The 20,962-nt window shown below is 45.3% G+C and overlaps 2 protein-coding genes across 8 annotated transcripts in view; one reads left to right on the top strand and one right to left on the bottom strand.

Annotated features, from left to right (window-relative positions):
• The window catches only part of DCP1B (decapping mRNA 1B), a 51,608-nt gene that overhangs the window by 12,370 nt on the left and 18,276 nt on the right, over positions 1 to 20,962 (bottom strand). For all 4 annotated transcript variants that reach the window (XM_058656032.1, XM_058656031.1, XM_004578838.2 and 1 more), the window contains 2 exons: positions 9,918 to 9,984; positions 7,332 to 7,467 (listed from right to left, as the gene is read on the bottom strand). In XM_058656032.1, the coding sequence (XP_058512015.1) occupies positions 7,332 to 7,467; positions 9,918 to 9,984 (203 nt within the window). The remainder of the gene's footprint in view (positions 1 to 7,331; positions 7,468 to 9,917; positions 9,985 to 20,962) is intronic.
• CACNA1C (calcium voltage-gated channel subunit alpha1 C) overlaps positions 13,134 to 20,962 on the top strand; it is a 656,633-nt gene continuing 648,804 nt past the window's right edge. For all 4 annotated transcript variants that reach the window (XM_058656024.1, XM_058656022.1, XM_058656023.1 and 1 more), the window contains exon 1: positions 13,134 to 13,272. In XM_058656024.1, coding sequence (XP_058512007.1) covers positions 13,134 to 13,272 — 139 coding nt within the window. The remainder of the gene's footprint in view (positions 13,273 to 20,962) is intronic.

Below are 20,962 nucleotides of genomic sequence, written 5' to 3'. Positions count from 1 at the left end.
GTAGGGATAGTATGAAACAAAGGTCTAAGTAAAGTTTTTGGAGCCACTGATTGTTTCAGAGTGTGTGTGTGTTCTGCAATGTAATGACCCGCTAGGTGAGTTCCTGGAAGAGGAACAGGCAAGGCACACATTCTACAAGTGTGGGACCACGCAGGGAAGACTTGTGGACAGGAGCCAGGATAATGCTAAGGTGACAGCCTGCACGGGCATTCCCTCAGCAGAGGTAAGGCAGGAGGGCATGGTGTGCCTGGGGATGAAGGTGAGTGCTTACAATGGGCTACAGCTTCTAAGCTGTAAGGGTGGCTGTGGGGGCCCTGGAAGGACACCGTATGGCTCAGACAGAGGGGTCTGGACTGGCGAGGCTGCTGGTCAGAGGTGTGGTCATTGCTGAGCTCTTGGCTCGTCTCAGAGCTGGCTCTGCCCACAATGGGTAGGAACTATCAGAGAGGCCAAAACGTTCCCGCATACAGAAGACATATAAAGAACACAATGTGTGTGCGGACGATGAAGGAAATAGCTCCTGCATAGTATCTGTATGTATTATTTATCACTGTGAGGCTGTCTTCACAGGATGTAAGTTCCAAGAACTTCATTTTTTTTTTAAATGACTTATTTCATAGAAAGGCAGAGAGGGAGGACAGAGAGAGAGAAGAGAGAGAGAGAGAGAGAGAGAGAGGGAGAGGAGAGAAAGAGAGCATGTTTTCATGTGCTGGCTCATTCCCGGCACATTTGCAGGGAGCTGGACCAGAAGTCTTGGACCAGTGCTGCCAATATGAGATGCTGGCATCACAAGTGGCAGCTTAACCCGCTGTGCCACAATTCCAGCCCCAGAAATGTCACTTTGTAAGGATGCACCTTTAGCATGCCTGATACAGTACAATTAATACGGTGTAATTAGGTATTCGACTAGTTGGCCAGGTGGCTAGGGTATCTGGTAACGACTTCAGAAGAACTGCAAAAAAAATGAAGTAACAGAGAAATAGTTCTTTTGTCGGAGGCTGAGGTTAAGGAGTCTGTCCAGGCCCTGTGATGGAGGTGCAGCAAGCACTCATATTTGTATCCCTTTTCTAGCGCTCTTCACGTGCTGAGTTCTTTGAAGGGACCAGAGACGTCAGATAAGGAGGATGTTCTTTGTCCTCAAGATGTTCACAGTCTCCTAGTCAACAGTGAGTCAGCAGCCAAGGCAGAAGGCACGTGGCCACGCAGACAACCGTCCCCACGTCCCATTGCATTCAGCACTTCTCTGATTACTTCCTTGTGGTATGCTTTAATTTGCTTTTCTGCCTGTTTTCTCCTTTCCTCCATCTGGTCTCACTTTCTATAAACTGGAAAGTTGGAGCTCACAGCTGAATAGATTCAGGATCAACAATCTTCCCAGGTGGCACTGCATGGGGCGGGGCACGCTGCATGGGGGCGCAGCACACTGCATGGGGCGGGGCACGCTGCATGGGGGCGCAGCACATCCCACCTGGAGTCCAGCAACTCTGCTCTTCTTGATGACGTTACAGTTTGATGTTTTGGTCAGTGGCCTTGCAAGCTGGCTACCAACCCCCTTTCTGACATGTTACTAGCCTGATTTTATTATTGTAAACTTGCATTCAGAAATGTCTTTAAAGGATCCTGATGTCTTTGAGGAGCAAATAATATTTAGAAGTAATATGATACAAGAGCTTATTGCTATTGGGTTGCCACTTATTTTTTTTAATTAAAGATTTATTTTATTTTTTTAATGCAAAGTCAGATCTACAGAGAGGAGGAGAGACAGAAAGTTCTTCTGTCCGATGATTCACTCCCCAAGTGGCCGCAGAGGACGGAGCTGCGTGAGGACTTTAGCTGCTAGGCCCTTGCACTGGGCCTCGGGTTGCCACTTATTTCTAAGTCTTTTCAGAGGGAAGAATTAGGTAACTCTTCTGCTGTTATGTTACTACAGTTTAAAAACAAAACACAAAATAGTTTCCACTTAGTATCTAACATACAGTTTTAGTTGATTTTTTTCTTACACTGCAAATTTTTTTTAAAGATTTATTTTATTTTTTTATTACAAAGTCAGATATACTGAGAGGAGGAGAGACAGAGAGGAAGTGGAGCTGCCGGGATTAGAACCAGCGGCCATATGGGATCAAGGCGAGGACCTTAGCCACTAGGCCACGCTGCCGAGCCCACACTGCAAATTTTATTACAATCATAATTTCTTACATCCATGACAGTTGAAAAAATTATAATGCCAAGATTACTACGTAACAATAAAACCAGTGAATTCAATTTATAATTTCTTTGCAGTTTTGGTCCTTAAATTATAATTCACTAATATTGTTCAGTTCAGAGCCCAATGCCATGGCTCAATTGGTTAAACCTCCTTCTCCAAGTGCCAGGATCCCATCTGGGCACCATTTTGTGCCCCGGCTGCTCAACTTCCCACCCAGCAACCTGCTTGTGACCTGGGAAAGCATGAAGGATGGTCCAAAGCCTTGGGATTCTGTATCCACATGGGAGACCTGGAAGAAACTCCTGTCTCCTGGCTTTGGATTGGCTCAGCTCCAACTGTTGCAGCCTTTTGGGGAATGAACCAGTAGATGGAAAATCTTTCTGTCTCTCCTCTTAGGAAATCTGCTTTTACAATAAAAATAAGTAAATCTTAAAAAAAAATTGCTCAGTTCAAATACTACATTTTGAAGTTACTACAATGTTTTTCTAATATGTCATATTTAGTCAGTTACACACATTTATTTCAGTTTCCAAATACTATAATTTTTATTTACTTCTTCCCTTATTTTTTTGCCCAACTTCATAGAGTGTGACTCCTTTATTTCTTAATTTTTAGGGGTTCTTTACACAATAGGAAAATTAGTGCTTCCTGTTATTTAGGTGTATATTTTAAAATTGGTTGATTTGAAAGGCGGTAGGGGATTTGGTTCTCCATCCACTGGCTAACTTCCCCAAGAGGCCACAATGGCCAGAGCTGGGCCATCTCCTGATTTCCCAAGTATACATGCAATGAGCTAGATTGGAAATGTAGCAGCCAGGACTCAAACTGGCACCCAAATGGGATGTTGGTGCTGTGGGCAGAAACTTTAATTGCTTTCTACTCTGCCACAGTGCAAGCCCTGGGGCAAATTTTAATTTTAAATCTTTTAATTTTGCATGTATGTGTGTTTTATGTTTTATTTATTTGAAAGGTAGAGTTCCAGAGAGAGAGGGGGAGAGAGATATTTGATCCACTGGCTGACCCCTCAAATAGCTGCAACTACCGTTGGAGCTAGGCCAGCCCAAAGCCAGATGTCTAGAACCCCACCTTGACCTCCCACATGGTGCCAAGGGCCCAGGAACTTGGGTTACCATCCATTGAGTTTCTTTTTTTTTTTTTTAAAGATTTATTTTTATTACAAAGTCAGATATACAGAGGAGGAGAGACAGAGGAAGATCTTCCATCTGATGTTTCACTCCCCAAGTGAGCCGCAACGGGCCGGTGCGCGCCGATCCGATGCCGGGAACCTGGAACCTCTTCCAGGTCTCCCACACGGGTGCAGGGTCCCAATGCATTGGGCCGTCCTTGACTGCTTTCCCAGGCCACAAGCAGGGAGCTGGATGGGAAGTGGAGCTGCCGGGATTAGAACCGGCGCCCATATGGGATCCTGGGGCGTTCAAGGCGAGGACTTTAGCCGCTAGGCCATGCCGCCGGGCCCCATCCATTGAGTTTCAAGACACATTAGCAGGGAGCTAGACTGGATGTGGAACAGCCAGCAATGGAACCAGCACTCACATGGGATGCTGGCAGCGGCTTAATGCACTATGCTGGCATGCTTTTGCTTTCTGAAACCTTACAACATCATTTAAAAAAAATATGTAGTTCAATTAGTTGCTTTTGGGTTTTTAGAGCATAGGTAGGAAGGTCTTTCTTTTCCTAGTTTACAAAGAAATTCACATACGTTTTCTTCTGGCATCTAAATGGTTATATTTCTACATTTGCAGTTCTAACACATTTGGAATTTATCTTTGTATTTAGGATGAAGCAGGGATTCAATTATGTATTTTCCCAAATGGTTGCCAGTTGCCCCATTTATTTAATATGCCATTCAAACACCTGATATGAGGCTGCCACATTTATTATATTGTAAATTTCAGATAAACTGGACCTAATTCTGTACTTGCTCATCCAGTCTATTAGCTGCTTTTATTCCCACGTAATTAATTCTTACTGTTTTGTTTTAAAAGATATCATTCTCAGGGTGGTGGAGGGCGGACAACCCTGGATGGGGCCTGCCACATGCCTGGTGACACCACGTGCCTGGTGGTGGCAGGGGCAACCCCAGATCAGGCAGCCCCAGGCACCACTGGCACTGGGCAAAGCTTCTGGGTGTGCTCCGGGGACTTAGGGGTGGGGCTTACAAGGGATCTGGGGTGTGGCACAAGGGAGGGCAAGTGGGAACCTGAGGGTTCATGTTCAGGTGAAGAATGGCTACTGAGGGACTTCCATAAGCAAGGCCACTGTACTTGCAGGTAAGACAGGGTGCTGAGGCTGCGGCTGGGAGGGAAGAATGAGATGACCTTTAAGGGTCAGACTGAAGCACCAGCACACATGGGAGACCTAAGTTGGGGTAGTTAGCAGTGACCATCACCAAATCTCACTCACTGACACACATTAAAGCTAGGGCTGGGGGCCTACATGGTAGGGCTAGATTACAGTACCCACCAGTGAGAGTCAGAACAGGGAATGGGGAATGTGAGGCTGTGCCACGACACTAATCAGCATGTGAGAGAACCAGGTCTGGGCCAGAATCTGTCAGCGGGCTATGTGCGCTCACCCCTGTGAAACTGCAATCTCCATTGGCACCCACAAGATCTGTGGGTGGGAACAGGCCTGGTTGGGGAGCCAAGGGGACGCCCCAGTTGGGTGGGGTTCCAACCAGTGAGCGTGAGAGCCAGCATGGGGGCAGTGGGCTGGGCTAACAGGGCTGCAGCCCCTCGGCATGGATGTAGACTGGGTCTGGGGAGTGACAGACTGGGCTACACTCCAATACCCACTGGTTTGTGTGAGAGCCAGGGTGGGTGTAGAATGGGCTCGGCTGGGTCTCAGTTCCTGCTTAACCATGTGAGAACCATGTCTGGGTGTGGACCAGGTGTGGCTGGGCTATAACACCCAATAGTAAAAACTGGCAAGGGTGTGTGGGCCAATTGTCAAGGATGCTGTTCCTGCCAGGACAACAAGTGGACAAAGTCAACCTGGACCAAGGACCCAACAGTGGGCGTGAGATCGTCACTGGGAGGAGATCTGATGGAGGAGCTTAGGAACTCCTTTGTCAGGACAGAGTCACTGCAGGTGAGCTCGAGAACCAAGAAAAGGAGCAGCCCAGACCATGCCAGGTTACAGTACCTACAGGCAAACATGTGGGTCAGTTAATAACATCCACTGGCAGATCTGAGAACCAGGACAGGGTGCAGGACAGGCCAGGTAGGGCGACAATACCAGCCAGTCTACATTAGGGCTAGGACTGGGGGCTGGCTGGACTGGACTAGGCTGCAGTAGCCACCAAATAGGAACTGGAACTGGGGGCAGGCTGGACAGAGCCAGGTTGAAGCACCTGCTGGTGGATGCTGAGGTGAGGCAAGCCATGCCAGTCTGAATGTAGTAGGCGCTGGGTCTGTGAGCCCTGGGGATGGAGTATGAAGCAGGACCTTGATCGCCTGGCCCGGGTCCTTGGGCCTGCCTGAGCAGTGGGTGCTGGTTCCATGAGCCCCAGGGACGGGGGGTCTGGCGGGACCTGCGTCACCTGGCCTGGGTCCTTGGGCCTGCCTGCAAAACTCATCCTACTCATTGGAAAAGATGGAGCAGTGGATGGAAGGTCCATATACACATGGAGGATACGGAAGTCCACTGGCACCTGCAGAAGACATCTGGTACCACAGCAGAGGCAGGAGAACAGAGCAAATTGGACAACTACCCCAGCCAAATGATGACAGCATAAGTTGGGGCAAATGCAGACTCTAAGGTTGACTGTGTCAGCCAATGGGCATTGAAAGTGTTCCCTCATCCACAGATCGGCAAGATGGACAGCATTGCAGAACTATTGTAACCACCTGAGCAGAACCTTCGGAGTGTGCACTACCCTGGGACCCTTGGTCGGTATCAGGTAGTCATTCAACATCTCTGGTACTGGGGCAGTTGGGAGGCTGGATATGGCTTCTCCCCTTATCTCTCCCCCTCCCCCAGATATGGGAAGAAGAAATAGAAAACTTGGAAACAATGACCACACCCACTTTTCCCTAACCCTGAATCCTTCCCACCCTGTTCAACAATGTAAACATCATCATCAACCAAAAAAAGAGAGAGAGAGAGAGAGAGAGAGAGAGAGAGAGAGAGAGAGATCACACTCTTTGAAAACTTTTTGTTTTTGTTTTTTGTTGAGATAGAGAGTGTGTGTGAGAGCCACATTCCTGTACCAGAGCTGGGTCTGGTCAAAGCCATGTCTCCCACGTTGGTGGCAGGAATGCAACTCTGGGATGTCACTGCTGCCTCCTGGTCTTGTACTTACAGGAGGATGGGATCCAATTAGAGCTGGGAAGTGGAGCCAGGGACTCTGCTGTGGGAATGGGGTGTCCTAAGGTGGCTAAATCTTAACGTCAAATGCCAGCCCTCACCTGATTTTGAAGGTTTGGATGTCAATGTTGTGACATCAGGTAGGGCTTATTGCTGCTTCCCACTCCCACCATCTCACCTTTCCTCTCATGTGTCTCCCCTCCCCTTCTCTTCCTCTCCTTTTCTTTGCCAGGACTTTCCTGCGCAAGTCTTACCATCAACTTACCTGGCTTCAGGAAAACGAGACAAGAGCAATCTGTGGCATTTGCTCGGGGAGCACCTTCAACTCCCAGATCTTTAGAGAACTAAGGGCCTTATGTTGAACCTCCTGGTCCAAGAACAGGGCATGCATTTTCATGAGATCAAGTCTATTTTTTATGCCTCAGGGTTATTTAGGAGTCTTCCTCATGTGGGTTTTGTTCATTTTTTGTTGAGTTTTATTACAAAGGCTCCTATATTTCTTTGTTGCTACTTTAAATACATACATTAAATTACATACTTTAAATAAGACTGCAGAGGAGTTCAAAGACCACAAGCAAAAGCAGACACCATGGATGCTGGGAGCTACAGGAAGGCCATGGACTTCCTAGGCTACCTTGGAACTGTTTGAAAGCAAGTCATCTGCGCTCGCTATAAAAAGCAAACATGATGTTATTTCTCACACAGCCTCATGTGGCACAGCTCTCAGGCGGTCAGAATGACAGTGTTCTCAACGGTGGGACCGCAGTGTGGACAACAAGGAAGGGCAGGCACTCACCTTGGTGTATTCATCCTTGGCCTTGGTGAGCATGCGCAGGATATCGACTTCCTTGCCATCTCCTGCGCTCAAGAGCACTGGGGAGGCTCCTGCTCCAGTCCCCTGGCAGGCTTTCAACTGTTCATGCTGAGCTAGGCTAGAAAAACAGACGGCAAAAGCCCCACAAGATCAGCTCAGCACAGGCAGTTATCAAACCATCCTAGTTCTCCTGCAGTGGCAATGCAAAGACAACTGAGAAATGAAGTCCTGAGTTCACTGACCAGAAGTGAAGCCCGGTGGTCAGCAGCGCCTACCACCCCGCCCATCACATGGCCATGCCCCTTGATGCTTCTGCATCGCTCGTGGCCGTTTGTACGTGGCACTGGCAGAGGTGAGTCGTCCGACAGACATGGAGGCCTGGTTGAAAACCTCCAAGAGCCGCCTTCCCATGAAGAGAACTGGCCAACTCTCAGGACATATAAAAGCACACCACCCTCACCTGCTGAGGCAGCCCAATACAGAGTCCCCAAACCCTAACGGACCTGCAGGACAGGCATGCGCTTTCCTCCTCCCTGCACCCCAGAGGACCTGGAATCCGAGGCAAGGTGGGTTCCAGCAATAGGGACCCTGTCCCTCTCTGGACGTTTGCAAACACAGTACGGCACCATTGGCAGAAGAGGGACGTTGAGAAGACTGCTCGGACAGTGAGTGCCTCCAAGAGGGGGTGGACTGCCTTTCAGGAGACTTCAGGAAGTAAACGGAAGGCAGAACACAACAAGGCTTATCTGGGTGCAGACATTTCATGCTACACGTCTGTGGCTCTTTGGAAGACCTTGCCTGCATGCTTCTGGGTGATGTACAAAGATGGAGTTTCCTTTTCTGTGTTCTGACTGTCAGCTCCATTTCCTTTATGATTGCCCCTGAGTTTATCGGGGGATGGCACAAAGAAAGAGAGTGAATAAGCTCTGACTTTGCTGAGGGATTTACTTCTAGAGTCCACACAAACCAGCTGCTTATTGCTAGTAAATAATCAATTTCCTGCCCAAGTTATTAAGTCCTCACTGCGGAACACAGATCGTTTAAGCGCAGCTTTTTGGCTGGGTTACAGGGTGCTTTTTAATCCACAAGAAATTCTGCTATAGGCTACTGCACAGTTTACGATAACACAGATATCCTAGTAACTGGCTGTTACGATGTTGGTAAACAATAGTGTGGATACACTTGAGTGCCATCTGCAACTTGAGCTCACGCAGGCTGCATTTTCAGGAATCAATTATATTTACTAAAAAGTGCTCCCTGGTTTTCATTTCCTCAGGGTCATGCTGGAGTCCTTTCACCACCCTAGGATTTAAGATGGAAATCACTTCTCTGGTAGACAGCTGCTTGGTCACATCCACGTGGGTGGCAGCCATCCCACAGGCCTGGATGAGTCCAGGCCCAGGCTGAGCACCACATGTATAGGAAACACATTTCATTCCAAGGCCCTCACCCCTGCCCACAGACAGCATGGAAATAACATCAGTCCTGGACCATGGCTCACAGGAGCAGATGACAAGCACACCTGGGTCCTCCTTTCAAAGTCATCAGGAAATCCCAGGGTGAGGAAACTGGGACAGTGAATTTTTTTTCAGTTTCCCCAAATGCAGAATGGGACAAAACATGAAGCATCTCAGGAGGGTTAAGAGTGGGAGAGGTGGGGCATGGAGAGTGTCTAGCAGTGTGAACTAAATTAGCATTCATCCAGAAACGACCAAAACGGCTGAAAATAAAGTCTAGGGTACTCAATTTCTGAGGCTGGGAGAAAAATATCAGCTCCTATAAACACAGCTGGAGAGTTAAAGCAAAACAGGACAGAAGAATATGTGCAATTGTAGAGAATCTGGAGTGACCTTTTCGGAGGATTCTAAATGTTCTTCTTCCTCTTCCTTTTAAGATTATATATATGAAAACCAGTCCCATAGGCTGTGAGTCCAGTATCCATTAAAAAAAAAGATTATATATATGAAAGACAGAGGGAGACAGAAAGAATCTTCCATTCACTGGTCCACTGAAGCCAGGAGCCAGGAGTTTCACCCAGGTCTCCCAGGTGAGTGGCAGGGTTCTGACCACGTTGGTCATCCTCCGCGGCCTTCCCAGGCACATCAGCAGGGAGCTGGAGCTGCAGCATGACAGCCAGAACTTGACCAGCATCTTGGATACGGGACACTGGTGTTGCAGGTGTCCGCTAAACCACGGCATCCTAGCACTGGCCCCGCTGAATGTTCTTTTGCCTGATAAGACACACTGAGATCTTTTCAAAGCATAATATGCTAATTTACAGATGAGGAAAACATTAAGAAGACATGCCATCTGGAACAATTCATATTATCCTTGCATATATTTTCCATAGGCAGAGGAAAATGTTGAGTCATTTGAGATGAATTAATCACACGTAGTAAAAATACAGCAAGTAATTTCTAATGTCAATTTTTTTTTCCATTTAAGTAATGTTAAACATTTGCCTGACCACTGAGATCTATTCTGCTAAAATTACAGTGTAGTTGCATTCACTTAGAAATACAAACAAAAGTACCAGGTCCTGAAAAATAATAAGCTTTGGGCACTTACTTCTTCATAAGCTCTGCGATTCTTTGGCATTCTTCCTTATCGTAAAACCAAATTCCATAAATGGACACTGCAAAAAAACATGGCCAATAAATTATAAGCATTCACTAGACTACAAAGCGAAAAGAAACTTCTTTTTCCATCTTTCAGGAAAATAACACATTCAGTACCAAATTATTCAATAAACAAAGAATAAATGAAACCAATCATTGAAGCTAAAGCTTAAAAATACAGCACTGGAATTTGGGGCCACAGGGAAATCTATATGCACGCATGCTTACATGCTCACATACACACACATGAAGATACACACACATGCAATATCATATGGTTTCCTTAAAAAAATATATAGGACCTGAACACTACAAGCATTTGATAAATACTTCTCAAGCAGACGAACAGAGATTGAAAATGAACTCAGAATTTCTAAACTTCCTGGCTTCAAAACATCATTGTTTCTGTACTCCATTTGCACATTTGATAAACACATTCCATCTTTATTTTTAAATATTCAGAAATCTGATGCTCAAATTATGCCTAGAAGGCTCCCTCCCTTCTTCTCTGAGGAATCTGTTAACTGAAAAATTGGCTTAGTAAGCTATAAGTTGGAATAGGGCACAGGAAAAAAATAGCATAATAAAGCTCTGACAACTGTTAAAAGATATGATAACGATATACTCCTCTGGTGATAAAAAGCAGTGTGGCATAACACAGCTACTATTGATTGATTTAGAAATCTTTATATAAGTTGTATACTAAATGTAACGTGTGCCTATCTAGAACATTCTCACAGCAAAGGCTGCAATTGTGCCAAAATACGTTGGTCGATGTCTGTCTGAGAATCTCAAATTATTTCGTGGCATTAAACATGAAAATAATGCATTAGCCTATGCCTATTGGAAAAGTCTATATTGAAAACGGCCGCAATGGTATGACAGGGCCATGCAAATCAACAAAGACATTTTAAAAGAAATACTTAGGAAAATGTCATCTGTTGAAATGTTCAGCTCTATTATTTTTTGTCATGAAAATCGTCCTTATCTTCTAACTGCATCACTTTTTCTCTTGCCTACCTGACCAAGGTCTAGGCATGGAATTTCTGCTTCTGGTCAGTGATGATTCAACTCCCAAAAGGTGTAAGCAGTGTCTCTTCAGGGTTGTTTGAAGCAGATGATTTCAAGAGGTCCTGAATTGAGGCTGAATTACTAACATGACAAGTGCGTTTTCAGTTTTGTTTTTCTAAGGATTGGTGTCTCAGGGACATGGGGCTGGGTGAGCCCTGGGGAAGGGCAGGGCACACCCAGATTTGGCACAAGGCTCTGAGCCAGAAGTCTTCTCGCTTGCTCCTCCCTGGCAGAGGGATGCACATCTTAGACACTAAGGACATCTGAGTTCTGAAGCTGTGCTGTGAGTGCTTTTCCGTACAAGTGAAATTCTCCCATCTCAAGCCTCCACACTGAAGGCTATTTCCTGACTGCCACCACGAACCCGATTCCCTAGACAGAATCCCGCATGCTCACCTTTTGCTCTTAAAAGAAACACGCACATGGAACCCTTTCCAAAATCTGGACTGTCTGTGCTGGTAGCTTTAAGCTACAAAACAGGAGGCCGCTGTAATATTTGCATTTTCTTTCTCCTTTTTAGTTGCGAGGGGGCAGGAGTACTGCAAAAAACTCTTTCCTCGGAGACCGGAGTTTTTCAAAAACATCAAAGGAGAAAGGGGGCAGCAAGGGAAACAAAACAAAACAAAACAATTCCCTTCCTCCCCTCAGCACAGCTAGGAAACCAGAGGCCCACAGGCCAAGAGCGGACAAGTCCAGCCACGGGGGTCGGCAGACTGTATTAAGTAGAAAGAGTTTGGGTGTTGTTTTTCGGAGATGACACATTGGTGGCACCTACCCTAAGGTTTTCCTAAGAAGATGCCAAGGAAGATACTGGCACGAGCAAGTCTGTTATTGTCCCCGCTTTTGGGCAACGGTTGTGCAGAGTGAGGCAGAAAGCTGTCGCCGCCCTACAGCGACACTAAAATGGCGAGGAATCTCAAGGGCCTGGGAAAAACAGGAACCGCCACCGCAACCGGCACACACACACACCCCGAAGGAACACACACACACCGAACGAACGGAAAGCCGAAACAAAAAGAAGCCGAAAGAAGAGAGGGAGGCAAAGGAAAAAGCCGAAGGAAAAGGTTTATTGCGAACGCGGGCTGCTTAAATACAGTTCTCCACCAATCACTTCTCCCCGTGGATCCCTGGGCGCTATCTGATAGGCCAGCAATCGCAGCGCGGGAGCATTAGCCTATCCTTGTGACTTCCTGTTTGCCTGCTGGCGGGACAAATCCCGCCTCCTGGCCCTCGGCCAGCCGCCATCTTGCGGCCCCTCACACGTCAGCTCCCGGCGCACCGCTCCCCACGGAAGCGGCCATGAAAACCTCTCTCAGATGAGCCGAAGAAAGGCAGGTTTTGCCGCCATGATTTAAGACCTTCCTGGGATCCATCCATTTATCTTGCAAACAACATGGTTTTAGCACTAAGATGGGATCATCTGGAAAGAACTGCTCTCATCCCGGTGACTGACTGATTTGAAAATAGAGTTTAAACGGCCCAGAAATAAAACAGGTTCACCAACTGTCCTGGCAGCAAGATAAAAACATGAAACGGAGCCTCCACTGTTTTTCCTCCCTAAAATAGTTTTGCAGCTTGAGCTGTAATGCGCTGGGAGAGGGGCTGAGAATGCCATCAAAGTGCAGGTTGCAGCCGTGGCTTCCGCCTCTCAGGCCCAGGGACCGCTCCCAGCCCCCTGGGCAGGCCTATCGCTCTGACACACAAGAGGGCATATCAGAGCGGCTCGTGGTGACATATAAAAGCCAGAGGTCGGCATGCCTTGGGGAGGTGACGAGCTGACAGGCTGACAGGCGCCGCTACCTTCTCCTTTCAGTCCAGGGAAAGTCACCGGAGGAGGGGCCTGGCCCCACACAAGCAGGGAACACAAGAGATGAGAGACAGACAGAAAAGAAACAAGATGAAAACTGTGGTTTTAGGATTCTAAGTTCCCGAGACCTCAATTTTTAGCACCATCATACGGGCCACGTAGACTTCTGTGGCACCAAGATGGCACTACAGGATTAGTTTGAAAAAAGTCACAAGAGAAAAACGCCATGGGCAGGGGACTCATTTAGCTTCAGAAATCACCCTGTTTGTGTACCACTGGAAACTGACGATGCTGCGTGCCCTTGTCCAGCCCGCTACGCCCGCATACCAGCTGCTCCCCAGTCCTCTGTCTGCCGAAACAGAGGTGATTTGCAAAGATCCTGGGGTGCGTGAAGCTCAGTTCCACCACTTCCAGATCTCTCCTGCAGGTAAGAACCCCCAAACGTGGAGTGAGGCACAGGCAGGCCAGGTTGAGATGCACACACAGTACTCTGAAGGCCACAGGAAGGTGGCTCCCCTACCCTAAGGGCTCATCTCTTGGGCAGTCATCTTTGTATTGAATCAGCCCTATCAGCAACATATTTGTGAAGCTTTGCCTAAAATCATAATGTCCCTGCTCAGATTATTCTGCAGAAATTCTCCATTGGAAAAAAAAAGAATCTTTGCTGACTCCAAAATAAAATATAAATGAAAAAAAAAAAATCCAAACCATCTTCAAACCACAGGCTCCAGTATGGTAAAATATCACCTTCTAATCTCTCCTCATTCAATAAGAAATGAGAAGGAGACTCACATTTCTATATTAGATTTCATGTCTGAATTTTGTTGGTGTACACAGGATAAGACAGACGGACAATTATATCCAATAACGGTGTTTCTAATGCTTTCATTTTTGTCAGCGGAAAACATTAAAAGCTGGCCCAATTTTAAGAGGTGGGGACGAGGTCGATAGAGATGGTATCATATGTCACTTATATTTGGATTTGAAACTGTTTCTTTTTAGCATGGTACATTCATTGGGTTTGGATGTTTGCGGATTAACCCTGTCTTATGTTCCTGATAAATAGTCTCAATTTATCTCAATTTGTCATTGGTTTTTAAAAATTTACCCCGTCATTTCTCAACTCTAAATCATGAACAAATAGTTGACGGCCATTTAACAAGAATCTGTCTGTGCTGGTATTTATGGAAATTTTGAAAAAATATATATATGTGTGTGTGTGTACTGTTTGTAAATGTATGATAAAGTCATAATTATATGGGTAAAATTGAAATAGTCAGGCATTTGATTTGGTGATGCTTTTTATATTTTTAGCAATAATGCCACTGATTCCTGCAGGACAGAACTGTGCTTTTCACAGTCAGTACCCAGCTAGGGAAGTGATAGGTTCCTCTACTAGGGGAACCATGGAAACACGGCGGTGTAACCACAAATCCCTCTGGGCATTTCAGGATAATCCAAATATGAACAATTCTTCCCAACTTCATTCCTTCCCTAACATTTATCTCTCCCGAGCACAGTGCCAGTCTCAATGGAAGCTTGGAGACCATCTAATCAGGTATTTAGTGCAAATGTTTGCTTTTGAGACCATGCTCAAATATAATGTTTGACTGACTGTACTATAGTGTCTGGTTCAAGCTTTTACAAGGGTGAGCACACTGCTGGTGACTGGTGGGGAGCCCCTGCAGCAGGAGGGCACACACAGCTACCATCCTCAGAAATGGCCACCCAACACTTCAAAATCAGCAAAAGGGGGCTCTGGGAGTGCAGCCCCACAACGTCCCTTGCTAATGACGAGTCTGGTCTGACCAAGCCGAGGGAGCTGGTATCACTGCTCCTGGTTCAATCCTTTCTCTACAACAGGCCCTCTCTCAATCAAATCAACGATGTTTTCACATTTCTACATATCTGATTAACTTCTAGAGTTAGTAAAAAGGATGGAAATGAGTTTTTCCTCCCACCAAGACCCCAGTAGCTCCGAGAAAGGAAATAAGAAGTACAGAAGGAAGGGAGAGGGGACAGGAGAGAAGGGGGTGAGGGAGCTGCTGAGGACTGACAGGGCTTTACAGCAGCTAAGGCCAGCGCCTGCGACTGCTACCCATAGAAGGCAAACAGGCGGCTTCTGGAATGTTTGCACTCAAAAGGCTTTCCTTTGGTGAGTCCTTTAAGGCATTTACAGCAGTGTTCTTTCATTCACCTTCGGCCTTAGCCTCGCTGACCAAACACGGACACATCTCGTACAACAAGGTCAGCAGTGGCCGCAGAGTGTCGACATAGTGCTGTTATCTTGGGCCCTGGTCTGGTTCTTTTCATATGACATTGTTTTACTGCCCCCCACAAATCACTGATCCCATGACCTGGGGACAAGGCAAGGCTGTCAGTGCGTGGGGCACAGCTGCTCTCTGATGAGCGACTAGCATTCACCAACGTTTGGGTGTGAAGGAGTAGAAAACCTAAAACCCCTCCTTTTCTAGATAAACTCACTTTATTAAAGAGTTAACACAAAGACAAACCTCTTGCCTACTGAACTATGCTAGTTTGTACTACTTTAACACATACTGTCCAGCTGTTAATGAGATTTATTACCTTCCAAGCAAAAGATGGACTTAAAGGTTTTCTAGAAAGTACTCATTCTTGACGCCTGCATGTTATGTCGAAAGACCTCCCTAACAGCCAAGCAACCAGCTCTCTTGGGCTCACCCAAGGTCAGGTAGAATCTTCTGCACCGTATATTAAGTTCCCCATTTTACTTACTCAGGGAAAAGTGCCTTTGCTCTAGATCAGGACACAGAACAGAGTGGACATTTTTTTAAACCCATAGGTAATAATAAATAAAAAAGATGAAAAGCTATAATGATAACATGTAAAAACATAATAATATATATAAAATATTATATAAAAATACATAATACATCATAAATACAAATAGATAAAAACCCATAGATAATAATAAACAGGAACAATTCAGGCTCCTTTGTTGGCCACTTAGATTTGTACCTTCCTGCTTGTCGTGAGCTCAGTGATTCAGCCCAAGCCACAGGCCCTGAGCTTCATCTCAGCATTCCCCAGGACACCAGCCCCTTCTCCGGGCACCTCCTCATCTCGACATTCCCCAGGACATCAACCCCTTCTCTGGGCACCTCCTCATCTCAGCATTCCCCAGGACACCAACCCCTTCTCTGGGCACCTCCTCATCTCAGCATTCTGCAGGACCAACCCCTTCTCCGGGTACCTCCTCATCTCGACATTCCCCAGGACACCAACCCCTTCTCTGGGCACCTCCTCATCTTGACATTCCCCAGGACACCAACCCCTTCTCCGGGCACCTCCTCATCTCAGCATTCCCCAGGACACCAACCCTTTCTCCGGGTACCTCCTCATCTCGACATTTCCCCAGGACACCAACCCCTTCTCCGGGCTCCTCCTCATCTCCTGAGCACCCTATCTTTTTCACTCTTTCCGGGACAAAGAGTCCCAATTTTGTCTTTGCTTCCAGCTATTTTTGTTAGTTTATCTTTGTACTAAAAGTAAAAAATAATTAAGTTTTTACCCATTTGATGCCTCCACTAGATGCTAAATGCTGGAATGAAGGACTTTGTTAATATATGTAGAATAACAACCAGCATCGACACAAAAATACTTGCTGGCTTGAACTGAAATCTAAGACCTCATGCTCTTGTGTAATTGCTAATGGCAGTAGTTATGACTATTTTGACTCAATTAAGCATGGTGAACCCCAGAGGCTAGGATCCTTTATCAACTGGTCACACTTGCTACAGGAATCTATGGCGTGTTTATTCCCATGCTGCCCCTGGTATTCTGCTGATTTCCACTAGAGTATTTATTTTGCTTCAAACAATTTATATGCTTGGATGTAAGCGATGTTTATTACTTACAACTGCCGTGAGGCTATGAGCTCCCAGAGATGATGTTTCTATGCATTCAACAATATGTAGTCATTCATGTATCCATTTATGTACATTTCTTATTACAACCGCTATAGCATATACCATTCTCCATAACTGACTACTTGTCAGGCCCTGGCAACTAAGAGCTTAAAGAATACCAACAAATCCACAAAAATCACATGTATTTCTCTTCATTATCTTGAAAGTATAAGGTTTATACAAAATATCAGTTTCAGTAACACACTGAAAATCTGTTCTCTTAAGTGACTCAATGAAGAGGAGTCAGTCCAGTGTTGTATAACTGTAGTCAGTGAGGAAGATACGTATAAGCTACACAGAAAATAGTATTTCTTCAGGTTAAAAATTTGTTCCAGTGAAGAGCAGACTCACTCACATTTGAATCATATGATTCAAGCAAATGTTTAACAGTGACAGAAATGGCTTTGCCAAAAACAGCTTAAGTATAAAACAAGGGATTTTACAGAGCAATTGTCTAGTTAGAGGAGTCCACTGCTCTTTTCTGATCAAAGAAAAGTGAGTTGGAGCTTCTGCACTTTTAAAATATTGCCTTTAAGCTGTGGATATGGACATAGGAGACCACTCTTCCAAAAGCCCTACGTGCTGTCAAAAGCTAAACCCTGTTTTTGCTCTAATATGAAACAAGAGCTGTCAGGCTATGCACGGGCTAATTCTACCACTAGCTCTTGGCAAAAAATTGTTTCATTTCTCCAAAACCTCTAAAGACATGGGGCAATCACCATTTTTCCTTCTCTAAATTAAGAACTAAATAAGCCCTGGTTTCAGAACTTGATTATGTGAAACTGATTTCCTGTGATGTTTTTTGTTTTTGGTTTAAAAATGAGTGATATCAGAAAACAGAATATACACGACACTTGACGTAGCCATTATAATCACTTACATTATGCAAAGTAGGGAGACCAAAAGGAGTTTCACACATGGAGCAGTTAAGGAAATGTTCTAGAATCTAGTTTTTCTCTGCCAAATTTTATACTGCTACTTTGTCAGACTGGGTCTTCTCAAACAAAATATAGTGCATCTCCAAGCCACAGCTGCAGTGTTTGAGCCCCAACCAGCGTTTTGATATAGTGATGTTTCCTTGGTAGTACCAAGACCTTTAGGGCAGATTCACTCCCCCCCGTGCTCTCTCCCTGTAGCTATGCACCATGTAAAGGTCTTTTCTTCCTCATCTGAGCAGCTAGTGAGCAGTTAAAGCACTTCAGATATGGAAAAAAATGTATTTTCTCACCAGACTCCTGTAAATGTCCTAAGTGGCAGGGCTTCAAAAAGTTCATGGAAAAGAGAATTCAAAAGTTTACTTTGCTAAAAAAAAATTCCAAAAATATGACTCATTTGTTCATCATGCTCATTTTCCATAAATTCCCTGAAGACTCCTCAGATGCGATTCTCCTAATCATTGACGATGGAAGTATGGATGTTGTATAAATGAGGTGGTCAGGAAAAGGGAAATTTGGTTTACCCATATTTTCTATTTGTTGATGTGTGTGTGTGTGTGTGTGTATTTCAATGTTATCAGGTGTCACAACTCAACACATGGAAAAACAAAACTCAGGCACAGATTACTCAAAGCTCAAAAGTGCACCTCTGCTCTCTGTGGGGTTTTCCCGAGACTCCCAGTGGACAGGACGCCAGTTCTTTGGATAAACAGTCTCCTTTAGCATTCAGAGCCCTTCCTTTCTACAGGAGCTGGACTGACAGAGAACACAAAAGGAATTCTAGGTTTGAGGTCAGAGCGCCAAGTTTCACCCCTCAAGTCACAGTAGCTATAATCATATATTAAAACACATTAGCTGCCTAGGCAACAGTGAATCAATAAATGTTTTTTTTTTTCAGTGAGAATGCCAAGGGAGGTTTATAGACACAAAGTCATACCAGTGCCCACATCCTGATTCTTAAACTCCTGTGGCCTTCTTTCTGTCTTGGGTTTAAAGAGAGTCCTTGAAGGTTACCACGTGCAACCAAGCACTCCTCTCACACGCAGCAGAACAGCCTCTTTTGATTGGAAATGAAACGTCAAAGTCCTTATCTCCCAGTTCACATTGCCTGGGAGCTGAATGGGTTTATTTGGAGGATCTTCTATGGGCAGACCCAGAAGAGAAAGGTATTCTATTGTTATTCCTGCAGATACTAAGTTTCTGCCTGGGGAGAAAGTGAAATATTTTTAGTTATGTAATTAATTACTTTGAAGATGTTTCCTGACTCCGGAGGGCTTTCGGGGTTCAGCAAAATCCCTAAAGTTGCATGCAAAGTGCATGCAAAATGCTCCGGGCATTCTGGAAGTGGGGGAGTACAAGGCACAGGGCCTCAAAGAAGGCAATGGAAGAACATTTAAAGAAGGAAGCAAAAGGAGGAAAGATGAAAGAAGAGAGCTTGGGAGAGAAGGAGAGACGATGAGAAAATACATCAGATTCTCAACAGGGTTGGTGACCAAAAGAAAATTAAGAGCTACTATTGGAGGCTGTCAACATCCAGCAAAAATAACCCCCCAACTGTCTATGGGCAGATAATGTGCCTTGCATTTTCTTAGTAGTAAACTTCAGCAGGTTTACTTTTAACCTTTCAAATCTCGTTTTTAATAGCTCCCTCAGTGGACTCAAGGTTAAGACAAGACGTAATAAACTCTTGAGGTCTTAGACTTCAAACCAAGAGCGTGTCAAGCCTGTGGCTTGGTTGGAGTCAGCTGCTGAGGAAAGGTGAATAGCACAGCTCCACATCAGCATGGGGAGCCGGGTGGCGTCTTCAAAGCGCTCCGCACTCTGCCCACCATGAGACTCCAACTGGGCAAACAGGATGGGTCTTCCCAGCATGCCCCAGGTGGGCAAGGACTCTGACAAACCCAAGAGCTCTAGGACAGATTCCATGCCTTGGGGATTAATGAGAATCGTCATCCGTGCCTGTCTTACACAGATCTGTTTCTTTGCAATGCTTATGTAGTACCACAAAACGCAGGCGCACTGTCAGACCACTGTCCTCCACAGCCCACAGACTAAGGAGCTCCTTAACAGCTACTGCGAGCAATGCTGCTTCCAAACTGTGATCCACTGCTGTTGACATGTTTGACTTTCTCATTGTTAGTATGTACTATGGGGATATATACAGGCACATTTCAGTTGGGAGTTTTGGAAGAAACTCAAGTTTGCATTTCATAAATATTTCTCCACTAGCCACCAGGGAAAATATTTACAATCCTAGCTTAGCTGTTCACCGCAGTCTGTTTTAGGCAAAGGATTTGCACAATGGGTGCTAAGGCTTCCCTCTGCCAGAAAGCTGTTCTTTTAAAAACTTCACTCTTAAAGCGAAGTGAAAGTTAATTCCCTCTACTCTGGAACAATAGTAAGTTGTGCAGGTTCTCATATTCTCCACACAAAGAAATCTTTCTCTGAGATGGCAGACGGAGCAGATGTGCCAGGCAGGAGGAAGAGGACAAAGCTTCTCTAGTGATCTGGAGACTAAAAACACAGGCTGAACTATTTCTGTTGAGGTCAAGCTACATGAAAGGTCTTTGATATCATGCTGATTTAAAATATTGTACACATGGGGACAAGCATTTGGCCTATCAGTTCAGATCCGACTTTGGATGTGTGTACCCAGTATTGGGTACCTGGGCCATGAAGAGTTCTGGCTCCACTTTAGATTACAACTTCCTCCTGATATGCCAAGAAGGCAGCCTGTGATGTCTTGGGTAGTTGGGCCCCCACTACCCACAAGGGAGATGTGAACTGAATTCCCAGCTTTCTCTCTCTCTGCCACTCTGTCTCTCAAATAATTACTTAAAAAAGAAAAACAGAGGTTAGCATTATGGCAAATTCAAGAGATGGAAGATCTCTCTCTCCTTTTTCTCTGTTACTCTGATTTGCAAATAAAAAATATGCTAAAAAACACATGTAACAAATTACTTAGGTATTCTTTTTTTTTAATCTTTTACAAGGCTTAATTATTTTTACCTTTCAAAATTGACAAATAATATAAAGATCTGAAAGCATTCTGTTCGGTGACTTTTTTTTTTTTAAACAGTTGTATTTATTTGAAAGAGTGACGGGCAGAAAGATCTTCCATCTGCTGGTTCACTCCCTAAAGCCCTGCAATAGCCAAATCAATGCCAAGAGCCCAGAGGTCCATCCAGCCAGCCCCTAGGGGTGGCAGGGATCTGAGTCCTTCAGTCACTGCCTG

The sequence above is a fragment of the Ochotona princeps genome, chromosome 27 (genome assembly GCF_030435755.1).
Source record: "Ochotona princeps isolate mOchPri1 chromosome 27, mOchPri1.hap1, whole genome shotgun sequence".
NCBI lineage: Eukaryota > Metazoa > Chordata > Mammalia > Lagomorpha > Ochotonidae > Ochotona > Ochotona princeps.
This window is presented reverse-complemented; position numbering and strand designations above follow the sequence as displayed.